General features: G+C 33.1%; 2 protein-coding genes across 4 annotated transcripts in view; both read right to left on the reverse strand.

Moving 5' to 3' along the window:
* Nucleotides 1-4,099, reverse strand: part of LOC132934951 (two pore potassium channel protein sup-9-like) — a 96,192-nt gene extending 92,093 nt beyond the window's left edge. The window contains exons 1-3 of one of the 3 annotated variants that reach the window (XM_061001387.1): nt 3,901-4,099; nt 2,348-2,612; nt 605-757 (exon numbers count right to left, since the gene is read on the reverse strand). In XM_061001387.1, the coding sequence (XP_060857370.1) occupies nt 605-731 (127 nt within the window). In that variant the 5' untranslated portion in view covers nt 732-757; nt 2,348-2,612; nt 3,901-4,099. The remainder of the gene's footprint in view (nt 1-604; nt 758-2,347; nt 2,613-3,900) is intronic. The other 2 variants (XM_061001386.1, XM_061001385.1) reach the window with 2 other exon arrangements.
* A 5,527-nt stretch (nt 4,100-9,626) lies between these two features.
* On the reverse strand, nt 9,627-13,783 carry LOC132934967 (uncharacterized). Its single transcript, XM_061001406.1, has 3 exons — nt 13,407-13,783; nt 12,288-12,402; nt 9,627-11,644 (listed from the first exon to the last, which is right to left on the reverse strand). The coding sequence occupies exons 1-3, from the start codon at nt 13,624-13,626 to the stop codon at nt 11,047-11,049; spliced, it is 933 nt and encodes a 310-aa protein (XP_060857389.1). The 5' UTR covers nt 13,627-13,783; the 3' UTR covers nt 9,627-11,046.
* Nucleotides 13,784-13,897: the final 114 nt, after the last annotated feature.

Below are 13,897 nucleotides of genomic sequence, written 5' to 3' on the forward strand. Positions count from 1 at the left end.
ACCGGCTATTCCCGCCGCCACCGCTGCCGTCGAGACATTTTGAACTATTAATTATGCGTGTCGAGTCCGTTAATATATTAGTATATTACGAAAAACCTCAAATATGCACTAAAAGCATGATGAATATAAAAATATGATCAATCAAGTAAAAATCGAACAAATATGTAAAAATATGCAAAATTAAATTGGTAAATTTGAATTCCTTAGGCGATGAAACAAATTTCTATCTTACTCCGCATTAATTTAGATGTTATTAAAAAATATGATAAATGCATAAACATCCGCTCCCTAATCAATTATTAATAAAATATTGTTAGTAGGTATAATAATAGAGACTGTCACAATGTCTTAGCTTAGAATAGATTATTGTATGCAATTATGTATCATTGAATTCAAATTTAACATTTACATTTTGTAATATTATTATAATATACCTACTCAATGATGAGCATACTCTAAATCGATACTATACGGGATATACAACCAGCAGTGCGACTTTTCCAGTTGTATTTTATGTTCAACTTTTTTATTTTAATTTAACATCATGGTTTAGCCTTCAATCAATTTGTAAATTTAAACTCTTAGATAAACAACGGGTTTTTACCTAGAAGGTGATTCCATCTTTTTCTCTCGGTTTCCGATTCTAATGCATCGAATACCGCAGCACCTACTAGCAAGTATGTGAATGTGCAAACTACTAGGGACAGTGTACGCACGTTCTGCCGCTTCATGTTTTTTGTTTATTCGATTCGTGTCACTGAAATAAACAAAATATAATTAAACTGATATAGATATAGAGTGGATTATTGTGTGTTTTATATGACAGTACACATTAACATTTTAGCTTAATAAAATATGTGGTGGTCGAAGTGAATGTATAATAATATATTCGTGTTTGTTAATAGAGTTGTCCCTTTTTTCTTTTAATTAAACATTTCATTTAAAAACAGAAATTATAATAATTAAAATAATTACGCATGCGCAAACGAAACAAACTTATATTACAATATTATAGTTATTCACGACATGGATTATTCGTCAAGCTATTTGCGGGGTGATAATTTTACTAAATGTCCATTCATCGCCTACTATAATTTAGTACATAATGTAAATTTTATATCACATAATATGTATATTATATTATACTGGCGTTAGTATAGGTACGGTGAATTCTTCACATATATATTATATTATTGCGGTTATCCGTTGTGTTACACAATAATAATATCTATAATATGAAAGAACACGTTTGTCTGAGGACAGACACACGGTCTTGTATTGCATTATATTGCTTTTTATTGTTAAAAGTAATAACGAATTCTCGAATATGTAATCTGAAGTGAGTTAAATATGACGATTACGACTACGACTATATTTAAGACAAAAATGATAATTTTATGATTAGGCGTGCGTATGCCTACTACATATTATTATTATTATTATTATTATTATTATTATTATTATTATTATTACATAATCTGGTATCGTTCTATCGTATTGATATCGGATGCATATAGGGACGTAATATTATGATGTATTCGGCCATCACTTTACGTGAGATATCATGACATCGCTGAATCCCAAATATTCCTCATTATTGAAAACCAGTAGATTTCACAACGCATAATATTATATTTACATAGTACATTATAATATAGTTTGTGCTATAGAGCTGATACATATTATATAAACTACTTATCATTATAATTCGGACCATTCGTACCGTGCCATCATACATAGGTACATTATGCTACGTATTCGTTTAACGCCGTCCATTTTAAATAATTTTAATATTGCGTTACCTACAAGAAGTCTGATGAACTTTTCGACTTTTTGTCCGGACGGCGCTGCACGAAATTATTTATGCGCATTATCGATATACGAATACGACGGTCCCGATAACAATCAATAAATTGACGTGAAACAGAAGAAAGAAAAATACAAAAACAACCGGCACCTGTGTATCTTATGAATAACACATATTATATTATATATTATTATTTGTTATTGAGACACAGATTAGTCATTAGATTCAAAAATAAGCCAGTAGGTACCGAATAAATGTCGTGTACACGGTACTTAAATCAAATTAAATGAATAATTAATACAAAATATATACCTACATAACTTAAATTTCAGGATTGTAGTTTATACATTACTCTGTAGTATAGGTACTTAATTAGGTGCTCAAAGAAAAATGGTTTTGCAAAGAGGGAGTGAGAGATTATTTCCGAGGGACGATAAGTTTACATAATTTTACGGAGTCAGCTGTCATCTGATATGCAACACGGAAATAAAGACGGTATACTAATGTTATGACCGATAACCGGATTATATTGCTACCTACCGATGGTAGATGAATAGTACCAACTAAGTCTTATAGTGCCGTTCTCGTTGATTGGAATTATTGTTCACGATTTTTCCAGAAGTACGTGATTGTGCTCTAAAATGTCTTTAATTTTGCCATTGTTTCTTTGGTGGTCGTTTTGAAGAAGTGGTGCTGAGTATACTCATACCGAGAATGAGCCAAACCCACACTGTATATTTGAATTCAATACCACGTTGTTTGGACACGTGGGCCTCTCCACCACTTCACTGGCGACCAATATATACTGCAAAAACATTAATTTCGTTGTAAACTTAAACACTTGAAAGGAACACTGAACTTGGCTGTCAAAAATAACAATTTTGGTAATCAATTATTTCAAAATATAAGATACATAGTCTATAGACTATAAATAAGTGTAACCAATATTGTTGAAATGCTTGTAAATATCCGGCAAACGTAAAAAACACTTGTTTATAGAAATTAATTGAACAAAATATCACATTTGATTTATAAAACTAATGTGTTTCCATTAGAACAGCAACAAAAATACTATAGACATCGTTCCCCGCGGAGTAGAGCCGTGGAGGTGCCTCTCAAGTCTCAATGAGTTTTATAACCTCGGGCAACTTTCACACAAAAAAAAAACAATATCGTACTTTACTGCAATCGATGCCGAATGTAAGATATTGTATATATAAATTATATATTTATATGACGTATAAAATAGATAGGTACCTACAGACTGAGTTTCAAGACGTTTGAACTCTATAAGTAATAACTATAATAACACTATTCAAAATTATAGTTTATGTATAGAAAATGTTATATAAATAGGTGAGCTCAGATTCTTAAAATTCAGGGAAACTGTCGTTTTACTATTTTTTACTCCGAGTGATATATTATGTGCCAGTAGAACTACAGTAAAAACATCTTAAGACGTGCGCGTCGTGTACCTACGATATAAATTGGTCCGGTGCGTATATTATAATAGGTACATGTTGAAAACACTTTAGCGGGTGCCGGGTAGGTGCTATTTTCTAGACCGCGGTCATTGAATCGGACACGAAAAAAAATATATTATTATTATTTCATTTATTACAGATCAAATCCGAAAGAATGAAAAACGAAAATCATCGACATTCCCGCTGTAATAATTCGCGGTACAGCGCTGTGATCGACAATTTTCTACGAAACGATGATGGAATATTATTTGATTGAACGTGTGTATATCGGACGTGATATTATTAAAATAAATTGTTTACATTCGCTCGTCGTCATATCGCCGTGTCGATACCGTTCGCGGGGCATCAGACGACTCCGACGGATTTGCTGGCCTCGGACGATTCCGTAGTCGTTTACGTAGTACCTACGTCGTGATACGATTAATATAATATTATAATAATATTATTATTATCCGCGCGCCAAACTGTTTCCGCGGAGAACAAACTCACGATCGATTGCCGTGCCATCCTGCTATATAATAGCCGTGCGCGTAATTTCAAAATACTATTATGATATTATTAAACCAGCTCTACATTATATTGTTATATTACAGTATATATTATACGTACCTACTTACGTCCGGCGCGATCTCAAAGCTAACGTCCGTATCGTTTTCCTCGTTTTCTTCGGCTGCTAAAAGCATAATAATATCATAACGACGATAATAATATCATATTCGCTGGGTGTCCGTCAGTCGCAGTGTGCCGGTCGCCGCCACCATCGCCGTGCGAGAGCGCCGCCGCCGCCGCCGCCGGACCGTTTATCGCGCCCACCCCGACGGTAGGACGGAGAAAATAATCGATTTTCCCGCGCGAAGCTGCGGCGCGCAGTGTCGCCGGCCCTGCGACGCGAGATATATACCACGAATGTCCCACCATTGGCTTGTAATAATAATGATAAAGGTATTATTATCGTGTTGTTCGTACGATATTATGCTGTAATCGCTGTGACGTCGTATTAAAAACACCGTTACATAATAAATTATCGGTCGATCCGCGTGCGTTTCGTTCAAAATTCGAATTGTACCTCCCTGCTATGACAATATGTCAATATAATGTTGATTGTCGTAACTTATGGATTCCAATTAATGTCAAAAACGACCGACCAATATGACACTTATACCTACCTACCCTACTTGTTGAGTGACACTCGCAGTCAAGTGTCCACACACGCAAATAATAACATATTATAACGCCGCCAATATAGGAAGGTACGCAAACGACCTTGCCACAGCTACAATGAACACCACACTTGAACCAAACAAAATAATAATCATTTGTCTAAAAAAATACATTTTTACAGTGATATCCTTTTTAGTCGATATGTTAATATTATAAATTATTATGAACAGTAAAACCTAAAAATACAGTTGTTTTATAATGGGGGATGTGAATTTAATGCTCAAAGTATAGTACAACAAGCTGCTGTCGATGCGTACGATCTTGAGTAAAACATATTTTTTAAAACGCGCATTCAAAGTTATGGTTTATGGGGTATAGGAAGACGTCGTACCAGAGACGTCGTAGAAGTTGTCTCTGTGATGTCTTATTAAATATTAACGCATAACAAGACACATTATTCGTTAAAAAAAAATTAATTCTGATAAGTTGTTTTTAAAATTATAGTGAATCAACATTTAACCTATTATAAAATTTAAAGATAAGAATATTAGTTGGGGCCCGGGCCCCTATACCTATAGGATTAAAATTATATTCTAATTTTGAAGCCACTTATGAGCATTTTAAAATTATTGATAATTAAAATATTAACATATCAACAAAATAAGCCAAAATAGAATCTTGGATAATATTCTGACCATTAAATTTTATAATAACAAGTTTGTCTTACTCTAATGTTAAAAATAATAATATAGTAAAATGGAATATTCTTAACGTAAAATTGTCGATGTTAGGCATCAGTATAAGACAGAGTCAACACGTCGACGTCTTCTTAACGATATTTGTGTTGATTGTTATTCATTTTTTTTATCACTGAATTATTCCTGGTATGTTTAATAAGCAAAATTCCGTGCTAAATATTTTTTTATTAGGAATTTTATTCATCCACAAGTGCTGTAATTGACAAAAATAATCTAAAAATAAATTGTCTTCTGTAAATCTACTAATTATTCATTTATTATAATTTTTTTTTATACCTATACGATAAAATGGTAAGCAAATATGTTCCAACTGTTTTAATATTAAATTACTCATCATAATTACGTGGCTACATGCCTATATAAATTATAAATAATAAATCATATATATCATGTTCTTTTTATGGTTCAAAAATATTATTTAAAAGTTATATGTATATAAATAATGAAATAAGTATTTATCTATTAAACCTACTATTAGTAGTAAATTTATAGTACCTACCCACCTAATATACTTAAATAGATATTTTAATTTTTTTAAGTAAACATATTATAATATTTTAATTATATAAGAAAATAAAGCAAGGGAAAAAATATCAGAAAATAAAATTAGTAAAAATATTCAGAATTTTACCAACACTGATTGTAAATTCTAATATTTACCAAATTTCGTTGGTAATAGTCCAAACTAGAAAATGAAGCAGGGTTCGACTAAACTAATTTTTGGACTCTATATAGGTATAGATTTTACCGAAATCAATCTGTAAATGCCCGAAAATTAGCACTAACAACGGTCGGTGAAACCTAGGATTTACCAGGCATTCGTATTTTTACTGTAACATATATAATAAAGGTATATTATAAATTATAATAAATAATAATATGTAGTAAGCTTGTAGCCTGTAGGTAATGAATAATTCTTAAAAGTAAATTTAAATACCTACCTTATTATCGTGTTTAACACATAATATACAATACTTATACACATTTAAATGGACTTAAATGTTTTCACACGCACGCACAGGGTTTGAATTACCTATCACGGCATGCAATTTTCTTCAAGTTCAACCTGTTGGTATAGTTGTGGTTATAATATAATGTGTATATAATATATTAATTCAACTGTGTTGTTACCAGAAATTAAAACCAAATGTGTTTATCGTTAATACCTCCAACATATTTATACAGCGACTAAGATTGGAGTTACTGGAATGTGATTGCACATTGGTAATAATAATAATAATTAGCTGTCTCATGTATTTGATCCGTTTGTATCTTTCATGAAACTGATATAGGTACCTACGTTATTATATATGTTTGAGACGCATGAGTATAACACAAAGATAATCACGCAATAGCCAATAAGATATCCATTGTCTGTTATCACAATCTTAAAACTACTTAACTACTGATAACTTACCAGTAGTTTTAAGGGTGTCGGTTTTTCTAATTATCCGAAATTCTATACGATTTGAAAATTATATTTTATATTTTAGTTACTACCTTAGTTATAATACTTTTCCACTACTCTACAGCTCGATACTTTTTTAGGGGGGGGGGGGGGGCACAAAATATATTGTGCATTATTCAAACGCATATTTTATCTTTTATAATTATAATTTTGAAAATCGGGCTTTGATCCAACCTGAAAAATGTTCTCTTATTTTAAATTAAAAAAACTAACGAAATTTGACTATTCTACATGGCATGCGATAGTTTTTCCTATGTAAGACATGTTTTTGCACTAAAGAACACACCGTGTCGACGCCCTCAATATTATATTAAGTAAGGAGGTATATTTAAGAAAAAAATATTTTTATTTTGTAATTTTGTTAATTTTTAGTTCACATTTATATATGCGATATACGCTTATGAAATTAGTTTTTCAAATCACATTTTAACCAATCATGCATTTATTTTATCAATATTTATTTAATTAACTAAAAACAGAAACATCGAACATTTTTTTATTAATAATAAATTCAAGCAGTGTCAAAATATTAAGTCCAGCGCGTATATAATATAGCGTATGATAATACAACTAGGTACTAACAACTAATTTCATTAATAAAACGATACATGTACTTCATACATATTACATGAAATAAGTAATAACGCGCTGTACAAAGTGAATGACAGCACGTACCTACCTAGCTACTTATATAGGTACCTATAAATGTATAGCAAGCGCCAAGCATTATATTATACATTTATACCTAAATAAATATCAGCATGTATACTATTATTTATTACAGAACGCAGTATTTTTCATTACAATATGCTTGCTAACCTAACTAGGTTAGGTTTACACTTGATGGAAAAAAAAACAACAGTCCCTCGTCCACGTGTGTGGTATTCTTTACTGCCACTGCGTAGTAGTTACATCTACATACTCGGTGTGCATAGTACCATAGGTAGTACAAATATATTTGAATATGTGACTGTGTGCAACTTGTACGCATTAGTTTTTACAATAAAAAATGTATAGGTTAAAATATGTAGGTTGTAGGTAGTAGGTACTAGGTATATTATAATATTGTCATACTAGAGACCTGCAGCGTTCGATGCATTAAACGCCCTTTTGTCGAAAAGAAAAGATTAATGACAGATTTTTGCAGATCGATTATCAATATTACTAAAATACATTTTGTATTGGTATCTTTATCAATATTTTATATACACTATACATAGTTATCGATTGCAAAATTCCAAATTTGATTTTAGATATCTATATAATGCATTGCAGAAAAGGGATTTTGTACACATGGTTTTTGTATGGTCTATTTTTTAAATAAATACTATACGATATTTAGATAAATATGTTCAGTGACGTACCTATAAAAGGAAGGAGATCTGGTTCCATGGCCTATCCCAAATTATCAGGTTAAATTTAGGTACTTGCACATTGCAGGCATTTGTAATATCAACACAATTGTATTTGAATTTATGAGTCTAAATCAAAACTATACGATATTTTATAATACCCAGATAAAGTACTTACTTATTTTAATTAAAGGGTGGTACCTACTACTATATTATGTTATAAAGTAAAATTAAATTAAACTAGTTTATAAAAAATGATTAGATAACTCAATGCACTATAATATTGTATTATTATTAGTCAGTATATTATAGTGCATTGAATTTACTATAGTGACTATATTATTCGCACTTCTCTGTGTATAAGAGACTATCTCGAGACTTATATATTTGTATAACATTTATACAATCAATGATATTCACCGCTGAGTCACTCACTGAAAATTATTAATTGGAAATCAAGAGCAGTAAAGTGTAATAGGGACACGCAGCGTTTATTGCAAAATTTCTACACCCTAAATATAAAACCCTGGAGCTCACATCTGAATTATACTATTGTAATATATAATATCATATTATTATTATTAGTACAGTGTACACAATAAAGCGGTTCCCCGTCGATGTTTTCCGACGGTCTTTTGAAAGCACTCAAATATTTCGAGTATTACTTATAAAACCTATATTATTACACTAAACGAGTGTGTATAATGTGTACAGTGTACATAGTTTGCTAAGTGGTATCGTATTCACTAGAAAAAATATGTGCTCATTTAATAACGTTGAAGGGTCGATAATCAAAACTATAGGTACCTACTAATGCAGCTACAGAGAGGAGCCCCGGAAATAAAAAAAAACATATTATATTACTTATCTGTGCAGGAAAGGGGCTCGCTTTCCGCTGGAGACCGAAAGTCGAGAAATGCGTTAAAACTAAACTTTATAACAGCTATGTATTATAAGTTATAACCATACATTTACTATAGGTAGGAATCGTCGGGGTGTTCTATAAAAAAAATGCTTAAGTATGCAACAAAAAAATCATTTTTGATCAATTTAAAATATTTTTAATTCATTATAGGTACACCTAAGTTGTAAATGATCGGAAGCTTTGGTGAAAATCTTCGATGAATGATTTATTTTATAATTTTACCTTATAACGGCGCAGTTAAGTCAATTCATTAACGATATAGTCTTATATGATACACATCAACGGAAATGCTGTACCTACAGAAAACCAGTAATACGGAATGGTCTCCGTGGCACAATCACTAAGATGAAATTGACACATAATACCACGCAACTTTCCCGGCAACAATCTAAAATAAGGGCTGGTTCGTGCTTTTTTGTATCATGGTTCGTCCCGAAGTATAATATGTATACCACGGTGGTTACGTGCTTTCAGTCCTCAATTCCCTCCAAAAAGACTGTTCACCCTCGTGTCGAAAAGAGGATGTTAAAAACAAAAAATAATAATCATACTAGGCGCATAATCAAATACCTACACAAACACTGCAAGAAGTAGACACTGAATTAGAGATAACCTAAATAAATTCAAATATCTGTCGATATAGTTACATAGTTTTTGTTTTTATTGCAATAATAATAGGTTGTACAATGTACATGCATAATAGGGTGTGAACTGAAAAAATTCGAAAAACCCGTGCTAATTATTATAATATTAGACTACCGGACATCTTGGGTAGTCTACTATTTAATATGATATACAGTATGAAAGTCAATAAAGATTTAATAGTCACTTTTTTCTAAACATTCTGGTGAGCATATATCAGCACATTCTACTGGGCGTTTTGTTCGATCGATAGATGTATATAGAAATCGTATCTTGATAGAACGTTTTGTATAATATTATATTATATTCATTTCAGCGATCATATATATATATATAATATATACCACATTATTATACCTGTTTATTAATTGGCTATCTCCCAATAGTCGGTCCACCAACAAAAATGTGTGGTCCACCGTAATAATAATAAAATTATAGGTGGTAATTTATAATGCAGTTTACAATACACATTCTATAAGATTATTATAAGCGATTTTACGTAAAATAAATAATTGTTAAGGTAAAAATTATGATTTTAATGTTAATAAAATAAAAAAACGTGTAGGTATAATTATTATTTATAACTGTTTGATATTTGATTCCTCGCTTAAAACATATTAAACTTTAAGAATACATTATTTTTTACAGTAATTTTAAAAAGTAGATTGAAAGTAACTCGCAACCATACACCACAAACTACACTAGACCAACAAGACTGTTGTTATCTCTGTAAGTCATAAATATAATATAATATCATTGATTTCATAATATTAACACTACATGAAATGTAAAGACTAAATGTGTATCACTGAGAGATTTAAAAATAAAATGTATTTAGGGTATACTGTATATACCTATATATGTGGTTTAAAATAATAAATAATGTTAAAATCATAATGATGCATGGATATACCAAGTATATAGTCAACTATTATTAGTAGAACACACACCAATACACTAGTACACGAAACGGTGGTAATAGGTACTAGGTAGATCGCATATTGGGATATGTTGGGATATTATGACCAATTTATTTGACAAACTGAAGTGAAAGTCTGCATTCATGCCGTGTCTAATATAGTCGAGTGTGGCCCAACTATGGAATTTCCGGATAGATCATGTATAGTTAATAAACGATACCACGGTTTTGACAGCCAATCAGAATACGATAAAAGGCACACGACATGATATACAGCTTCGTAGCTGTGAACCCAGATTAAGTCGATGATATAGGTGTATAAACGGGGCACTATTGTTATATAATATAGGGTATAGATGATGGGGTACATAGGGTACAAACTGTGAATTGTAAAAAAATGTCTCAGTCGGGTGGAACTGTCACGCGGATCGAGGTCGAAAAAAATAAAACAAAAAAACGGCAATGGATGGGTAGGGTGGTGGTTGTGGTGGTGGATATGAACCACAGGGATCGGACGTCCACGTGCGCGGCTACTGCTGCAAGAACACCGTCAGCTTGACGACGAGCGCGTCACCGGCTGCGTAACGCCTGTACGTCAGCACGTCATGCCGGAACTCCATGGACGCGCAGACGACTTCCGGGGTGGGCTGGTTCTGGCGGTAGTGCTGCGGGTTCTGATGCGATGTCGGCGGCGCCGGTGGTGTGGCGGCGCACCGGACGTCGTCCCAGACGCGGGACATGATGTCCTCGGGCCCGACGTCCGTCTGGTCGAGTACGCTGAGCCGGAGACGGTGCGCGAACGGCCACCTGAGCTGAGCGTCGTACTCGCCGGCGGCCGGCACTGCGGCCACGCGGACGGTCCGGGCCGTCACGTCTGAGTGGACGGTCAGAGAGATCCGGTAGCTGCGGGGCGACACGTAAAACGGCGGGCTGCGGGCCAGGCCGTCCGGTGAGAACGACAGTCGCCAGAACGCGTCCACGCGCCAGTAGTAGACGAACGCGGTGGTCGGGCTCCGTGGCCGACCACCGCCGGCTGCGGGGCCATCTTCGGTGGTGGACACTGTGCCGTTGTACGTACCGATCTCTCGGAGTCTCCCTGTGTCCACCGCGTCACCTTCACCGGTTTTGCTGAAAATATCAAATTTACAGAACATTTATCGACGGGCCGCGATTCAATATAATTAGTATAATCAGTATAATTTATTATTATTAAATATTTTAAATGACAGTTATTATATTTCAAGATATAAAGGGAGACCATGGTTACCAAGGCAAAGCCCAGTGGGGTTAGCGTGGCCCGACAGTACCCCCGGGGGGTTTGGTAAGCGTATAGCCATCAGTGAGCAATGCCCTTTAAGTATTAAATAATATAGCTTCAAATATTTAATAAAAAAAAATATATGTAGGTAATTAAAACAATTGATGGTCAATAAAAAATGATACCAAATTGACCGTAATTTGTTTATGAGTCCGGTACATTTCCGTTGGAAATGTGACATTAAACTGTTAAAGTGACAGCGCTCCTAATTAAATTGTAAAAAAGTGTTGTAAAAATAACGATGAGAAAAAAATGATGCTGTGTTACTGGTAAAAATACGAGTTTGCTTGTAATTTATGTATAGATTTTTTTAATCAAATTCAATATTATTAGTTTGCGTTTGTACGAGCGAGACATGTGTCCAATATCGACCTATGTTAAGACTTATACAAATAACTGTGCCTATAATATATCGTTGTATTTTTTGTCGATATTTAATATTTTGTAATGCACCTTATGGTTTGTCCGTTCAACAAAACACGTTCCATATAAAACAATCGTTGTTTTATATTTTCCGCATCTGCTGTTAACAAAGTTTCGATGCGATGCAGCCTTGCGTTTGTCTCGTCTGAAATTACAATTTATAATCTTTAATCGTCAGTTACAAATGTTATGATATAATATAATCAAATACTATATATGACAATACTGGATAACTAATGTTAAAAATCGAGACACATGTACGCCCCCCGAAAAGGTAAGAAAAGCGCTGTAGGGCTATAGTATACATATGTCGTCTACAATTATAATTATTTGTCCCATATTGTCATACTTAATATTTGATCAAACATGTTTTATAACTATTGCGCGTGCACAAACTTGCATTGTATTTATTTTTACATACAATAAATCTATACGAAAGTATACCTACAATTAAAAGTTAGAAAAAATTGTAATCCAATTGTTGAGCTAGGTACATAATATATGTAAAACTGTTTTTATGCTATAAAATATAATTAATAAACTAATAAAATATAACATTTTTCATGCGAAGGTCAGCCTGCATATTAAAGTATAATATTAGGTATGTTAAGTGGTCAAGGAACTTACTTTTTAAAAATAAATTAACCACACATTATGTTTTCCGTTGAATGTCGAAAGAGAATGTTTAAATACAGTTTTGACTAATATAGTAAGAGAATCGTTTTTTTAAATTTAAAACACAGATTGAGCCGACGTGTGAAGAATATCCGTATGTTTATTTTCATTATATTTAACGTCAAACATAGCTCGACGGTTAGATTACAGTAATTACTATTTTAATTATACGTGCCAGCTTGTACAATAATATAATGATACCTATAATGTTATTTTTCGCTTCGTTTTAACCCCGCAGTAGTGTTACGAAATAATATATAGTGAATATTATTTTAGCAGATAAGGTAAAATAATAATAATAATAATATTAATAGTCGTATTTTTGGTACTGACTTTCTCACTGAAAGCAACTATAGAATTATCGTATTATAAAAATAAATTTAAACTTAAGATAAATTATAATATCGTCGTTCGAATGAAGAGGTATCGAGGTATGTATAATGGATAAAAATTGTGAAGGTTTATATATTATACTTATGTTGCAAATTCCGTGACAAAAACGTGAAAACTTTCCCTCGGCGGTGGCCACGATACGGTCGGTGATTACTTTGCACGACGTGTACTGCACGTCGATGGCGCCATCCGACGTGAAGTTTTCCGGAAGTCCATTCAGAAATGAGACGTTCTGTTGGACTGCGACCGATGTCTTCAATAATAAGCCGACGATAAACCCTACGGTGGCGGCAGTGGTCATCGCGACAAACTTTTTTAAATCATACGCTATGTAAACGTACTATATTATAATGTATTATGGATCGTAGGTGACCAACCTTTGTATTAATATTATGATAATGCTGTTGCAGCGTAACGATGCAGTCGTGTACTGCGTCGGTTATAGTGACCGTCGAGGGTATATAATAGCAGTACTCGCCGTGGTCGATTCGGGACTCTTAACGAGGAACAAAAAATCTCACCCAAAAACAATCTATTTCTATTACGAGTTCGGCGAACAAGAGCGTAATATT

The sequence above is a fragment of the Metopolophium dirhodum genome, chromosome 1, assembly GCF_019925205.1.
Source record: "Metopolophium dirhodum isolate CAU chromosome 1, ASM1992520v1, whole genome shotgun sequence".
NCBI classification, from domain to species: Eukaryota; Metazoa; Arthropoda; class Insecta; order Hemiptera; family Aphididae; genus Metopolophium; species Metopolophium dirhodum.

What these genes read in the sequence shown, in the direction of transcription:
- LOC132934967 (XM_061001406.1), bottom strand. Translation starts at nt 13,626, where the DNA reads ATGACCACTGCCGCCACCGTAGGGTTTATCGTCGGCTTATTATTGAAG. An exon ending in TCACGGAATTTGCAACATAA is followed by an intron (nt 12,403 to 13,406) that starts GTATAATATATA and finishes TTGTAATTTCAG; the next exon opens with ACGAGACAAACGCAAGGCTG. An exon ending in TTGAACGGACAAACCATAAG is followed by an intron (nt 11,645 to 12,287) that starts GTGCATTACAAA and finishes TGATATTTTCAG; the next exon opens with CAAAACCGGTGAAGGTGACG.